Source organism: Populus nigra, chromosome 3 (assembly GCF_951802175.1).
Source record: "Populus nigra chromosome 3, ddPopNigr1.1, whole genome shotgun sequence".
NCBI lineage: Eukaryota > Viridiplantae > Streptophyta > Magnoliopsida > Malpighiales > Salicaceae > Populus > Populus nigra.
In genome coordinates, this window is record NC_084854.1 from 6,400,653 (window position 1) to 6,414,800 (window position 14,148).

The window sequence follows — 14,148 nt, forward strand, 5'->3', positions numbered from 1 at the left end:
GAAAGGTTGATCATGGCAACTGCAGTCTTCATTGCCTCGCCCCAAAAGGACTTAGGCAGCTTTGCATGAGAGAGCATACATCTAATTCTTTCAACAATGGTTCTGTTCATTCTCTCAGCCACTCCATTCTGCTGTGGAGTCTTAGGAACTGTCTTCTCCAACTTGATACCATGTTCCCTGCAGTACTTCTCAAAAGGACCCCTGTATTCACCACCATTATCTGCTCGAACATATTTCAGCTTTCTACCAGTTTCTCTTTCAACTCTGGCATGGAAATCCTTAAAGACATCAAGCACCTGATCTTTGGATTTCAAACAAATGGCCCAAATCTTCTTGGAGTGATCATCAATAAAACTAACAAAGTACAATGCACCTCCAAGAGACTTATCAATCATTGAGCAAACATCAGTATGAACTAAATCAAGAACATGTGACCTTCTATGTGAAGGTGATCTTTGAAATGCAACTCTATGCTGTTTACCAACTAAACAATGAGTACATGTGTTCAAGTTCATACCTTTTAAAGGAAGGTAATTCTTCTTGGCAAGGATTCCAAGGCCTTTCTCACTCAAATGTCCAAGCCGCTTATGCCATAAATCAATAGAGCAATCTTCAATTGCATTTACCTCCCCTTTGATCACCTTGGCTTGTGACATGTAGAGACCCATCTTCTTCCCTTTAGCAACAATTAGGGAATTTCTGGAGAGCTTCCATTTACCATCTCCAAAGTAACTGTGATAGCCTTCTTCATCAAGAGTACCAGTAGAGATCAAATGTAGGCGCATATCAGGCACATGCCTAACATCTTTGAGTAGCAACTTGCACCCAGTATTGGTTTCCAACCAAATATCTCCAATGCCCACAACACTAGCCATCCCTTGATTTCCCATCCTAACTTGACCAAAGTCACCAGTAGTGTAGGATGTGTAAAAATCACGTCGGGGTGTAACATGATAAGAAGCTGCTGAATCTGCAACCCAGGTGGTATCTTGACATGCAAGATTAACACAGCCATCATCACACACAATGGCAACATCACCATCAGACACAACTGCAGCTGTATCATTCTCTTCATTCTTGTCTTCATCTCTACCCTTTTTATCTCTCTTATACTTTCTGCAATCTTTTTGCATATGCCCAGGCTTGTCACAGTAATAACACTTAAAACCCTTCCTTGACTGAGATCTTCCTCTTGGCTTCCATTTGCCTTTTCTATTGTTGGATTCTCCATCTTGCTTACCGTGAGAGAACCTGCTTTGACTTCTCCCTCGACTTTCTGTAACAAGTGCATGAGACTCGGAAGTGCTTGTCCCTTTCCTCCTCTTCTCTTCATTGAGGATACAATCCTTCACTGTTTTCAAAGTGAGCTTTCCATTCGGAGTAGAATTGCTAAGTGACACTACCAAAGTCTCCCAACTATCCGGCAATGAACTCAATAGGATTAATGCTTGCATTTCATCGGCTAACTCAAGGTTCATCAATGACAGCTGATTCAAGAACCCTTGGAATACATTTCTATGCACCGAAGCATCTTCACCATCTCTATACTTCAAATTCACAAGGTCTCTAATTACAAAAACCTTGTTTTGTGCACTCTCCTTGGCAAATGTTTCTTCCAACATCTTCCACACTGTATAAAAGTCATGTTCTTGAGAAATATGATTAATGGACTTAGAAGATACCCATTTTCTAACATTAGCGGTAGCCTTTCTATTTAGTCCATTCCATTTTGCATCATCCATGTCATCAGGCTTTATTCCTTTACATTCAATCGGCAAAGCCAAATCATTACAATATAAGTGATCCTCCATCATTGTTTTCCACAGAAAATAATTTGAGGAAGTGAGCTTTATCATGCCCGAATCTTCCTTTTCCATTTTAACTGCACAAGAACTCAATCTACACAACCAGATGCTCTGATACCACTTTGTTGGGAAAACTCGGGACAACTAACCAGATCAATTCAGCGAAATACAATTCACAAGTCCCAATCCTTTTTCCCTCTTTGTGCAGTAAAAACAGATTCAAACAATGATCAAATATAATGCAAATAATCACACAAATTAACACCAAGATTTTTACGTGGAAAACCCGATGCGGGAAAAACCACGGGACCGGAGTCCACCTAAAAACTTCCACTATCACAAATAATGGGTTCACAACTGTTCTTCCTCAGATTCAACTAAGGGATACAACATATATATCATCAAGAACTACTTATTCTCGGATTACAACAAGATTAAAGGAGAATTATTTGAGAAAAACTCACAAAACTGACAGCCCCGTTTTCTGTCAAAACGGCCAGCTTCCACACCACCAATCTTCGATCCAACCGTCCAGAATGAAGAGGAATGTGTCTAAAAGCTGCTGTCAAAATCTCAGCCCGATCCAACGGTGAACGAGCTGGAAATCGAAGAAAGAACACAGGCTGCTCTGCTGCCTCTTCTTCTCTTTTCTCTTGTTTTTCTCCCGTTTTTGCTACTGCCTCTACAGTGGCAGCTCCTCTATTAATTCAAAGAGACAGCCTTGCCTTGCTGTCTCTTACTAATTAATGTGGTGGTCCCACCATCACATGGTGCGGGACCACACACAACAAATCTCCCCCTCACGCACCATGTGAGGAATTCGCCATACTGGCGATCAACATGTAAGCTTCAATTTAGGAGGCTCTGATAAGCCTGCTTCCCTTCTACAAAACTCAAACTTCTCTCTCGGTAGAGGTTTGGTCATCATATCTGACACGTTGTCATCAGTATGGATCTTCTCAACAACAAATGACTTCATCTCCATAGCATCTCGAATCCATTGATATCTAACTTCAATGTGCTTTGACCGAGAGTGAAAAGTAGGATGCTTACTGAGATGGATTGCACTTTGACTATCACAATGCAACACAAAGTTCTCTTGAACTAGGCCAAGTTCATGTAGGAACTTCTTCATCCATAACAACTCTTTGCCCCCTTCAGTAAGAGCAATATATTCAGCCTCTGTAGTGGATAATGCAACACATTTTTGCAGCCTTGATTGCCATGAGACTGCTCCCCCTGCAAACTTCATCAAGTATCCTGATGTGGACTTTCTAGAATCAACATCACCAGTCATATCTGCATCTGTGTATCCATCCAACACAGGTTTATCATTACCAAAACATAAGCTGAAACTAGAAGTACCTTTGAGATACCTGAGTATCCATTTCACTGCTGACCAGTGTTCTTTACCAGGATTGGAGAGGAATCGACTAACCATACCAACTGCATGAGCTATATCCGGCCTTGTGCAAACCATGACATACATCAAGCTACCAACTGCGGATGCATAAGGAACCTTTTTCATCTCATCTCTTTCTTCATCACTTGAAGGACACTGCTTAGAACTTAGTTTAAAGTGGCTTGCAAGTGGAGAACAAACCGGTTTGGAGTTGCTCATGTTGAATCTCTCAAGTACCTTTTGGACATATCTCCCTTGAGATAGCCAAAGTTTCTCCTTCTTCCTGTCACGTGTGATCTTCATGCCAAGAATCTGTTTTGCCGGTCCTAAGTCTTTCATTGCAAAAGACTTGCTTAACTCTTCCTTCAAAATCTGAATCTTCTTAGCATCATGACCAACAATCAACATATCATCCACATACAACAGGAGAATAATAAAGTTTCCATCTGGAAACCTTTTCATAAATACACAATGATCACAGCTGCTGTCAAAATCTTCGATCCAACCGTCCAGAATGAAGAGGAATGTGTCTAAAAGCTGCTGTCAAAATCTCAGCCCGATCCAACGGTGAACGAGCTGGAAATCGAAGAAAGAACACAGGCTGCTCTGCTGCCTCTTCTTCTCTTTTCTCTTGTTTTTCTCCCGTTTTTGCTACTGCCTCTATAGTGGCAGCTCCTCTATTAATTCAAAGAGACAGCCTTGCCTTGCTGTCTCTTACTAATTAATGTGGTGGTCCCACCATCACATGGTGCGGGACCACACACAACATATTTGACGGTCTAGATTTAGACTGGTGGGGAACTTCTTTTGCACCAAGTCCGAGTCTAAAAAAACACGGAAAGATTTCTTGCGAACAGCTCGCAATGACACGGCAAAAGCCTTTATGGAAAATGTAAGAAATGGCTATGCTACCTTGAAGGCCGGCCCTCTGGTTCTACTTCTGATGGTTCATCTTCTACTGCCTAATGTTATGAATCCATTGTTCAGCCTCCTCGACCACAGCAATGTTAAGGGAAAAAAGGGAAAACAAAACAGGAAAGAGTTGAAGTTTCAGCACATCCACTAGACTGAAAGTCAGTAATTCCCTTGGAATCTACTCCATTTCTTCTCAAATCTACAATGGTGCCATTTTCTATTTTGTTATGGGCAGAATAGGGAGTGGGGTTTGCCTTATGATTTGTGCAGAAAAAGGGTTTTCTGTTTCACCCATTTCTAAATTTGACTATGCTGGCTTAGTCAACTCATTCAGAAATCTCCATAAACAGCAACGTGAAATACTGAAATTGGTAAACCTAATAACACACTTTCTTTCAAAAAAGGAAGGGGGTTTTGTTTTTGTTACCAAGTTTAAGGAAGCTAGGGTTCGGGATTCAGGGAGCAAATTGCAGAGCGATAGATGAGAAACGTAGCCTTCAGTCAAAATCAGCTAGAAAGAAAGAGAGTTCATTGCTGGTTCAATGCAACTAGTGAACTTTATTCCAGAACCGGCTGCCGTGTGAAATCTTGAAAGAAAATAGGAATCAGTTACGGATTTTTATTTTTATTTTCTCCGACGGTGGATCAACCGAATTGGCGACTCCCCAATGTTTCAAATTCAATTAGGTTGGAGTTGACTTGGTCCCGGCTAACTTAATATGTAAATTGACTTTAGTCCCAGCGATTAAAATCCAATTTGCCTTTTGAAAAAATATTAAGAAGGCATCGATCTAACATTTCTTTAATATAAGCATTAAGATAAGAATATTTTAAACTTAGGCGAATTAATTTGCCCAATCTATGTCATGGGCTTAATTAGACTTAGGTTTGGTAAATTTATTTTTTTGGAATTTAATTTTAACTTAATTATTTGCTTATAAAAACAAGTATTCGTCAGGAGAGATACCAAAGAAAATTATGGATGATAAATGTATTTTTTCATTAAAATTATCTTTTTTATCCATGTATTTATTTTTACAACAAAAACTTTATTATTAGTAGTATAGTTTATTGAATAAAAAACTATAATAATAGGAAAAAAGTTCAGTAAAACTATAATGAATTAAACTAAAAAGAAATTAAAAAGTGCATATTTTTAATCAAGAGCCTAATATTCCATCCTCGTTTTTAATTATTTCTATGAAAAACAATTATAAGAAGCATTGTGTTTTAAGGTGAAAAATAAAAAGTTTGAGAATTTATCAGTTTTACACATCCACATGAAAAAACATTAAAATAATAAATTTGAGAAAATCATATAAAACTTTACTAGAAAAAACTAAAAAAAAATAGAGATTTTATTCTTATTCAATTTTCATAAGTAAATTATATAAACATTATGCATATCAAGCTAATACATAATTATCTATAAGGCAATTAATGATATCATCATAAAAAAAAATTGTAATCTTCTTAAAAATAATTATATAATTTTTTATTAGCAGAATGTTTTTCAACTAAAAAGCATCGATATTTAAAATAAAAATTTGTTAAAAATCTTGTTTATTTAAAATAAGTAGGAAAAGTGTGTGTCTCTTCAAACTAATCTTCATCACTTTATTAATGATCTCAAAAGCAAGTTTAAATATTAATTAGAAAAAAAACTTAATTAATGTGGTAAAATAAAGTAAAAAAATCATATTAAAAATAATATAAAAAATAATAATTTATTTTTTATGAATATTCATGAATGAAGTTTTTTTATATAAGGTATATAATAATTAAGAAAGAATTGTTAACATTCAAATAGAAACTTATAGCGTTATTTAAGAATTAGGTTAAAATTGAATAATAATTTAAATATCATATCAAATATTTTATTTATAATACACCTCAATTAAAATATTTTTAAAATATTAGGAAAAAAAACCTAGAAAAATATTAAGCATATGGGCCTCAAGTAAAAGAAAGGTCTGGCATGTGGGTCTTCAAGGCAAGCCTATGAACCTTTTTTTTTTTTTTTTTGAACTTATTGTTTATATTTTTATTATTCTTTTATTTAAAAATAGACAGGGCTTGGTCTCCAAAAACTTATTTTTAGGTTATTTTCAACAAAAAAACACTAAGAATTAAAAACCTTTTAAATCGGTAAAAAACCTACAAAATTAAACTGAATATAAAATAAAAGTTCAAAAACACTTAATAACACTCTTCTTGTTAGGAGAAACAATAATACCAAGATTTTTTTTTTTTTTTTTTGCTGATCTATCACTTTCTCTCTCCTTCCCACCGATGACTCCTTTTCCTTTTAAAATCTAAGAATTGAAACATAAAAAAAAAAAAAAAAAAAGTTACCAAGAAGAAAAAACTTAAAACTACAAGGACCAAATTGTAATTCTTCATGCCAAAGTGAAAAAAACGTTTCTGGATAAAGAATCAGTTAGAAACTTAAGGTGGCTTCAGGATTAAAATTGTCAGGGAAACCATGCAGCAGCTAGCTTTCAAGACAGACAGGTTGAAAGAGAAGCGTGAAAGGAATGGAATTGACAAGATGTTTCACTTCTTCTTGTTTTACCAGGTAGACAGACGCTAAGCAAAGGAGATATCCCGAGATAGCCCCTGCAACTGGTTGACGACTCTTTAGCAGGATACTAGTTTGCAGGCAAGCGTTATATTTCAGGTCCGACAAACAATATTCTAAACCTTATATAAATATTTTGTATTTTTATTAAATCTAGATTAACTTTGAAACTTTTTAATTTGATTTTCTGGCTACCCTTGGATCACAAGAATTAAATCATAAGAATGGACTGCCACTATAGGATAGGATAAAACCTGCTAGTAAAAACAAAATGATGGGCATGGTAAAAAAATCTGATAATAAAATTTTTTAAAAAGTATAATGAAATTGATATAAAAAACATATAATGCCTAATCTCTTGACTAACTTAGATTTAAAATTAAATTATGTAAAAATTATTGCAATATCTAGACTAATTCAAAAATAACTTTGCCAATCAATAAAAAAATGTTTAATGATAAAATTGAAATAAAAAAATTGATAAAAGAAAAAAAAAACCAGCTCCATATATAGCTAGTGATTAAAATTAAAATGTGTGATCTTAACAGGTCAAAAACAACTCGAACTATAAATTATTGGTGGGGGGGGGGGGGGGGGGAGGGGGGGGGGGGACAAAATTGAAATAAAAAAAATTGAGGAAGATTGAAAAAAAGCAGCTTCATTGTTCAACTCCATAATGATTCCCAAGTATGGAAGTAATTCTGAACCCTCGAGATCATATACTTCTCGCAAGACGGGCTAGAGGATGCCCATGAGACCCTGGCCATATCTACGGGAATGCAATTCCTTGAGAAATCCCCCCGCCATGCTAGGTTAAAGTAATGAAACAGCAGTGAACGCAAGCAATAGTCATGCCAACGTTTACAGAAAAGATAATCATACTTGGTAGTTTAACACTCATTACTGATCGATCAATAGTCATGCCAACGTTTACAGAAAAGATAATCATACTTAGTAGTTTAACACTCATTACTGATCGATCCTCCACCTCAAGGTCGAAAAGCTTAACAATCAAATTTTGACCTTACAATTCTACCACTACAAAACGCTTGAAAATATGCTAGATCCCTGAGAAAACATCCCCATGCACTAAGAACAAAAGGAATATGAAACAAAAGAGACAAACACGCTTGGTTGGAAAGAACAGAGGCATAAAATAAATGTCTATAGTGATTTGTTTTAAAGTGAATTTCTATGTAGAAAAGGCATGTCCCTAATGTCCCACAGGTTTAGGTCAGACCAACATTAATTTTTCAAGTTGCCTCAATTCCAGTTCTTCTATTTTCTGTGTAATGGCTATAGTTACTTCAACAGTTCTACTACTCGTTCCACCAACAATGAGCAAAAACTTTTGACAAAACTAACAAGCCCACAGCTATAAAATCTAAAACTTTTACTCCTCCCATCTCTGTAACGGATTGTCGAATTTCAACCTTAACAACTCATTTCCAAAAAAAAACGAACAAAAATCTTTGACAAACCTATTGCTATAAAATTTGAAAATTATGCTCATCTTCTACCCCTCAATCTCCATGTATCCAATACAAAAGGCATGAATTCACAACTAGAACCATTACAAAAGTAAGCTAGTACGACACAAATAATCTAAAGGGAAATGGCACAGAGACAAATGTGCCCAAACTAGAGAAGCTTCATTAGCTAGCTGTTAGCACAGAACAAGGAAAATGATACCACTTGACTGTCCCAGTGATAGAAGTACCATTAGGGATTTAAATGATCAAATGAATCGTTATTAAAAAATTTCCAGCTCTATAACTATAACTATTGGCGATACTTTCAGCACGAAAATATATTATAATAATATTTTTTTAATTTTTAAAAATTATTTTTTACTTCGATCTAAAAATATTAAAAATAAAATTCAAAATTTTAAAAAACGCCATCTATAATTTGTACACCTGATTTTAGGCCATCAAGTACCACAGTATAAAAGAGTCTATCATCACGAGTCATCATCAAGAACAGCTCATAGCTAATACAGGCATGGTCAACAATTTCCAAGCAACACAGTATAATAATTATCATCAAATCATCGATTCAACTAACCAAACACATGGATGCATCAAATAGAGCCACGGGACATTGTCATGTAATAAGCAAAATCCCAATTTACGATAAAAAAAAATATGAAACAAAAAGGCATTAAATTATAAAATGATCCAGCAGTATTACTAAACTCTTTAATTTAAAGAAAGGTCAAAATCTTGAAAAGGAACATAACCTAGGCTGTAAGTACAACAGCACCACCAGCCTCTTTAATCTTCTTCTCAGCAATCTTTGAAATAAGCTTGGCCTTGACAACAATGGGTTGCTTGTCAGGTAAAACCCCCTTGCCAAGTACCTTGAAGTAACCGAACTGAGTGACATCAATCATGGGCACAGTATCCTTGGTTGCCTTGTCTTTGACATCTTGGGGGACCATGGACCAGAGCTTGTCGATGTTGACGATGGGACAGTAGAACTTGTTGCGGAGCTTGTGGAAGTAACGCATACCAACCTTACCGAAGTAACCAGGATGGTATTTGTCGAAGAGGATCCTGTGGTGGTGCATGCCTCCTGCATTTCCACGACCTCCAGGGTGCTTCCTGTGCTTTCCAATCCGACCATGACCTGCGCTCACGTGACCTCTCTTCTTCCTGTTCTTCTTGAAGCGTGTAGTCATTTTGGGTTTTGGAGGAGAGGGATCTGTTGTTCAGGGTCTTGAGCGGCTGCCCAGCAATTGGTGAGAGAGAGACCGCGGGGAGAGTTCTCATTTAGGGTTTGGGGTATATATATTGGTGATTGGGTTTTTTCAGTTGACGGTTTTGTCCTCTAGGTTACCACATACAAGGTAGTGCTTTGGTAAATGGACTTTGAAACAAGACCCTGTAAGGTCCATTTGAAAAAAATTATGGAAAAGCTTTAACTTCTATAAATAAATATGAAAATGGTTATGAAATTAAGTTTTTAAAATATTACCAAATGCTTAAAAACTATAGTAATAACTATAATTAATATGGTAATTCTCAAATTAGCAACAAGAGAAATGGAAAGGTTTTCTTTTCTTCTGTTTTTTTTATTTAATTTAAGTAAAAGAGATGTTTTACCTCGGTTTTTTTTTGAAACCTATGCTACCCTATTAATTGAATCAAATAATTTTAATATAGCAAAAAATACTTGGATCATAGAAAATTATTTAACATTATTATTAAAATTAATTTAGTTGATCAATATTAAAACCTTCTTACTTGACTCCTTACTTAGACTAAATTCAAATTTAAATTGTGTGGATGTTGTGATGATATGTCTTAGTTAATTTGGTTGATCCAAATGCAAAACAATTTATGATTTGGAAGATGAAATTTGAGAAGAAAAAATGATGAAATTAATAGGAAAAAAAACCTTCTAACCCAACTTCTCACATGGCCCAAATTTAAAATTAAAATGTATATAAGTTGTCCCTATATGTCTTAGTTAACTTCCTTGATTTATAAAAAAATCCGGTCAACTAATAAAAATAGTCTTAGAAAAAAATTGATAGGAAAAAAAAAACATCTTAACTCGACTCCTTGCATAGCTTAAGTGTAAAATTAAAATGTGTGAGAGTTTTCTCAACACGATCTAATCAACTTGGTCGATCCGTTTATAAAAAAAAAAACCTAGATGACTATTAATAAAATTTGAGGATGAAATTAAAAAAAAAACATGAAATTAAAAGAAAAAAAGAGAAATAAAAAAAATGGTTGAATTGAAAAAAAGAAAGAGAAAAATAGAGCATGCTAGATATTACATGTTTTTGTTAACGCGTATATATAATTTTTACTATATTTTATTATATATAATCATTAAATTTTTTATTCATGGTTATATTTTTTATTCACAGTTATATTTTTTTAAAAAAAGAAAAGACTTTTGAAAAAGCTTGCATATTTATTTTTATTTTTATTTTGCTAAATCAAACTATCCGACCCACGGCAAAACACAAGTTAAATAACTAGTACATATATTAAAAGGAAATGGTGTTTTCCTGTAGAAATGGTATAATTGTAAATTTTACCAATTGTTTTTAACTGTAGCAGTGATAAAATTGTAATTTTCAGGGTTTATTTTTAGATAATAAGTTTTTCTTACATTTTTTTTTCTCTTTATATATATGGTATTTTTGTCATTTTTACACTTGACCTGTTTATCACCATTTTTTATCTTTATTTTTTTGTAATGCTTTTTTAGTTTTTCCTTCTTTTTTTACACCTTTTTTGGGAAAAAAATATAATTTTTTAGTTTTTACACTTTCAATATTTATTACTCTATATTTAGCCTATTTATACAATTTTTTTTATTCTTATCTTTATTCTTTTTGCAATTTTTTAAAATTTTTTATTTTCATTTATTTTTTAAAAAATTATTAGACAAAGAATAAGAAAATGGTGTTTCACTGTAGCAATTGCAACATTATTTTATTTTTTTACTACGTTAAAAATTAGTTTGAGATCTTATATTTTTTGATTAACGCATATGATCTTTATTATATTTTATTATATTTAAGCATCAATTTTTTGTTTCGCTATTATATTTTTTTATTATATTTTATTATATTTTTACTTATATTTAGACAGCATCAATTTTTTGATTACCTATTTTTTTTACAACTTGTAATTTCTGTAGATTAGACCAACCTTGTGTGGAGTTATCAATGTCAACTACTGAATGGTTTTTCTTTCTGATGGAAAGATAGATTCTGTCATGGATAGAAGCAGAATATCTCTACTTGTTCTTTGTATGTTATTGACCAGATATTACAATTCTGAGGCCATTCTTGTTCTTTTTTCTCTTGTGAAGAACAGACTATTGTTGGTCTGGTGATGCAAGCAAATCCTTTTTGTTGATAAACATTTTTCATGTCACTGATGTGGCTCAGGAAAAGTCTTTATCAATAGGCAATCCCATCATTGCAATAGTTCCTTGTGAACATAGATGTCATCAGGAAAAGTAGCTCAGAGGGTGTTTAGGTTAATCAGTTATCGTCTAGTGGAATCCAGTGGAAAATTTCACCACTTGAACCTCTTGATACCATCTTCCCCCTGCAATTTTAATTGCTGGTGAAGCATTCCCATGTTTCTTTCTTCATGCTCATGGTTGGGTCAAGAATCTACACTTTCAGGTTAAGCAATATTTAGACGGTATTTTCTTATGTAATTTATCAATTCCTTGTTTTTGGTAGATTCTAATGCCTTGTGGCTGCTGCTTTATAGAATGTGTTGGGGTCCCTCCCTCGGATTTTAGTGATGCTTTAACCTCAGCATCTAGGCTTGGGGCTTTAAGCTTCACCTCATCATGTGCTTCATCAATGCCACAGTGCTTTTGTTCAAGATTTGGAGTCTCTGATTAATGCTTAGAATCTTTAACATTTTATCTCGATATATAAATTCAATTATACGGTATGTTCTGCTTCGTGATCGTGGTAAGGCGCCTATGGCTAATGACCCTCCTTGTCCCGAACTCGGAAATGAAATAAAGCAAGATGATTCGTGAGTTCACAACCTAGACTCTTCCCACTTCTCAAAGGCGATCAATTCGACTATTAATAAAAGTGCTACACTCCTTTTCGAGTTCTGCAAAAAATTACATACTACAGCCTAAAGCCTAATGACACAATAAAAAACAGATTTGCCTCAACAAGTCGTGTAAGATGTTAAATAATATTTATATGGTCTTATTTATTAAGGGTAGAATAGTACTTTCAGTTTGACCTATATATACTCTATTTGTATTTAGGTTAAGACTATGCATTCATAAAATACAGATTATTCAGAATTCTAGCCTCCTTTCTCTATTTGATCTCAATTAATTTAACATGGTATCAGAGCTGGTTTTATGAAACGAGGCTTAATCCCAAGCACAAGTTCGCGGATCCAACTCTGCGGTGAGTTGGCTGGGGGTTTGCAGGGGGCAGCGCGCCCCTGTCGGGGTTCGGGGCAGAGGCCCGAAAATTTTTTGGAGTGAGATTTTGTCTTCCGCTTCTGCAAAATTTGGTATTTTGTCAGTTTCTGCAATTATTTTGGTATTTCGTCTACCCTTCAGCTTTTGTAATTTGGTATTTGCGTTCAGTTTCTGCAAATTGGTTTTGTGTTTTGGAGTAATCGTTTAATTTTGAGAAGATATTTGTTTAGTTTCTGCAATCTCTGTTCAGTTTCTGCAATTTGGTATTTTGTTTTCCGCTGCTTTTACATTCTGGTTCTCTGTGATTGTTAATTATGGCTACTGAAAGAGATGATTCGCTTCAGTCTGTGAGTGTGAGGTTGGATGGGAAGAACTATTCGTATTGGAGCTATGTAATGCGAAATTTTCTTAAGGGTAAGAAGATGTGGGGGTATGTTAGTGGAACTTATATAATACCTAAGAATATTGAGGAGGGGGATGTTGTTTTGATAGATACATGGGAAGCAAATAATGCAAAGATCATTACTTGGATCAACAATTCTGTTGAGCATTCGATAGGTACGCAGTTGGCGAAGTATGAGACAGCAAAAGAGGTTTGGGATCATCTGCAAAGGTTATTCACGCAATCAAATTTTGCAAAACAGTACCAATTAGAGAATGACATACGAGCTCTTCATCAGAAGAATATGAGTATTCAAGAGTTTTATTCTGCTATGACAGATCTTTGGGATCAATTGGCTCTTACAGAATCAACAGAATTAAAGGCATGTGGTGCCTATATTGAGCGTAGAGAGCAGCAACGATTGGTACAGTTTTTAACAGCGCTTCACAGTGACTTCGAAGGACTTAGAGGTTCAATTCTGCATCGTACTCCACTGCCTTCTGTTGACTCTGTTGTCAGTGAGTTATTGGCTGAAGAAATACGTCTTCAGTCTTATTCTGAAAAGAGAATTCTTTCTGCTTCAAATCCTTCTGTACTAGCAGTACCTTCTAAGCCATTCTCTAATCATCAGAATAAGCCTTACACAAGGGTTGGCTTTGATGAGTGCAGTTTCTGTAAGCAGAAAGGTCATTGGAAGGCTCAGTGTCCTAAGTTGAGACAGCAGAATCAAGCTTGGAAGTCTAGCAGTCAGTCACAATCTAATGTTCATCGACCACCTCAGGGTTATAAACCACCACACCACAATACTGCAGCAGTAGCTTCCCCAGGCTCTATTACCGATCCTAATACTTTGGCTGAGCAATTTCAGAAGTTTCTCTCCTTGCAGCCACAAGCAATGTTCGCTTCTTCCATAGGTCAGTTGCCTCATAATTCCTTAGGTACGTCACACTCTGAATGGGTCTTGGATTCTGGTGCTTCCCATCATATGTCTCCAGATTCCTCATCTTTTACCTCAGTGTCCCCTTTGTCCTCCATTCCTATTATGACTGCTGATGGCACTCCCATGCCCTTAGCAGGTGTTGGTTCTGTTGTCACACCTCACTTGTCTCTCCCTAATGTTTAT

The 14,148-nt window shown here is 35.0% G+C and overlaps 1 protein-coding gene across 1 annotated transcript; it reads right to left on the reverse strand.

Annotated features, from left to right (window-relative positions):
• Positions 1 to 8,851: 8,851 nt before the first annotated feature.
• On the reverse strand, positions 8,852 to 9,480 carry LOC133688281 (large ribosomal subunit protein uL15x-like). Its single transcript, XM_062107710.1, has one exon. The coding sequence runs from the start codon at positions 9,384 to 9,386 to the stop codon at positions 8,946 to 8,948; it is 441 nt and encodes a 146-aa protein (XP_061963694.1). The 5' UTR covers positions 9,387 to 9,480; the 3' UTR covers positions 8,852 to 8,945.
• Between the last annotated feature and the right edge of the window lie 4,668 nt (positions 9,481 to 14,148).

Coding starts and splice junctions, on each gene's coding strand:
- LOC133688281 (XM_062107710.1), bottom strand. CDS start 9,386: ATGACTACACGCTTCAAGAAGAACAGGAAGAAGAGAGGTCACGTGAGC.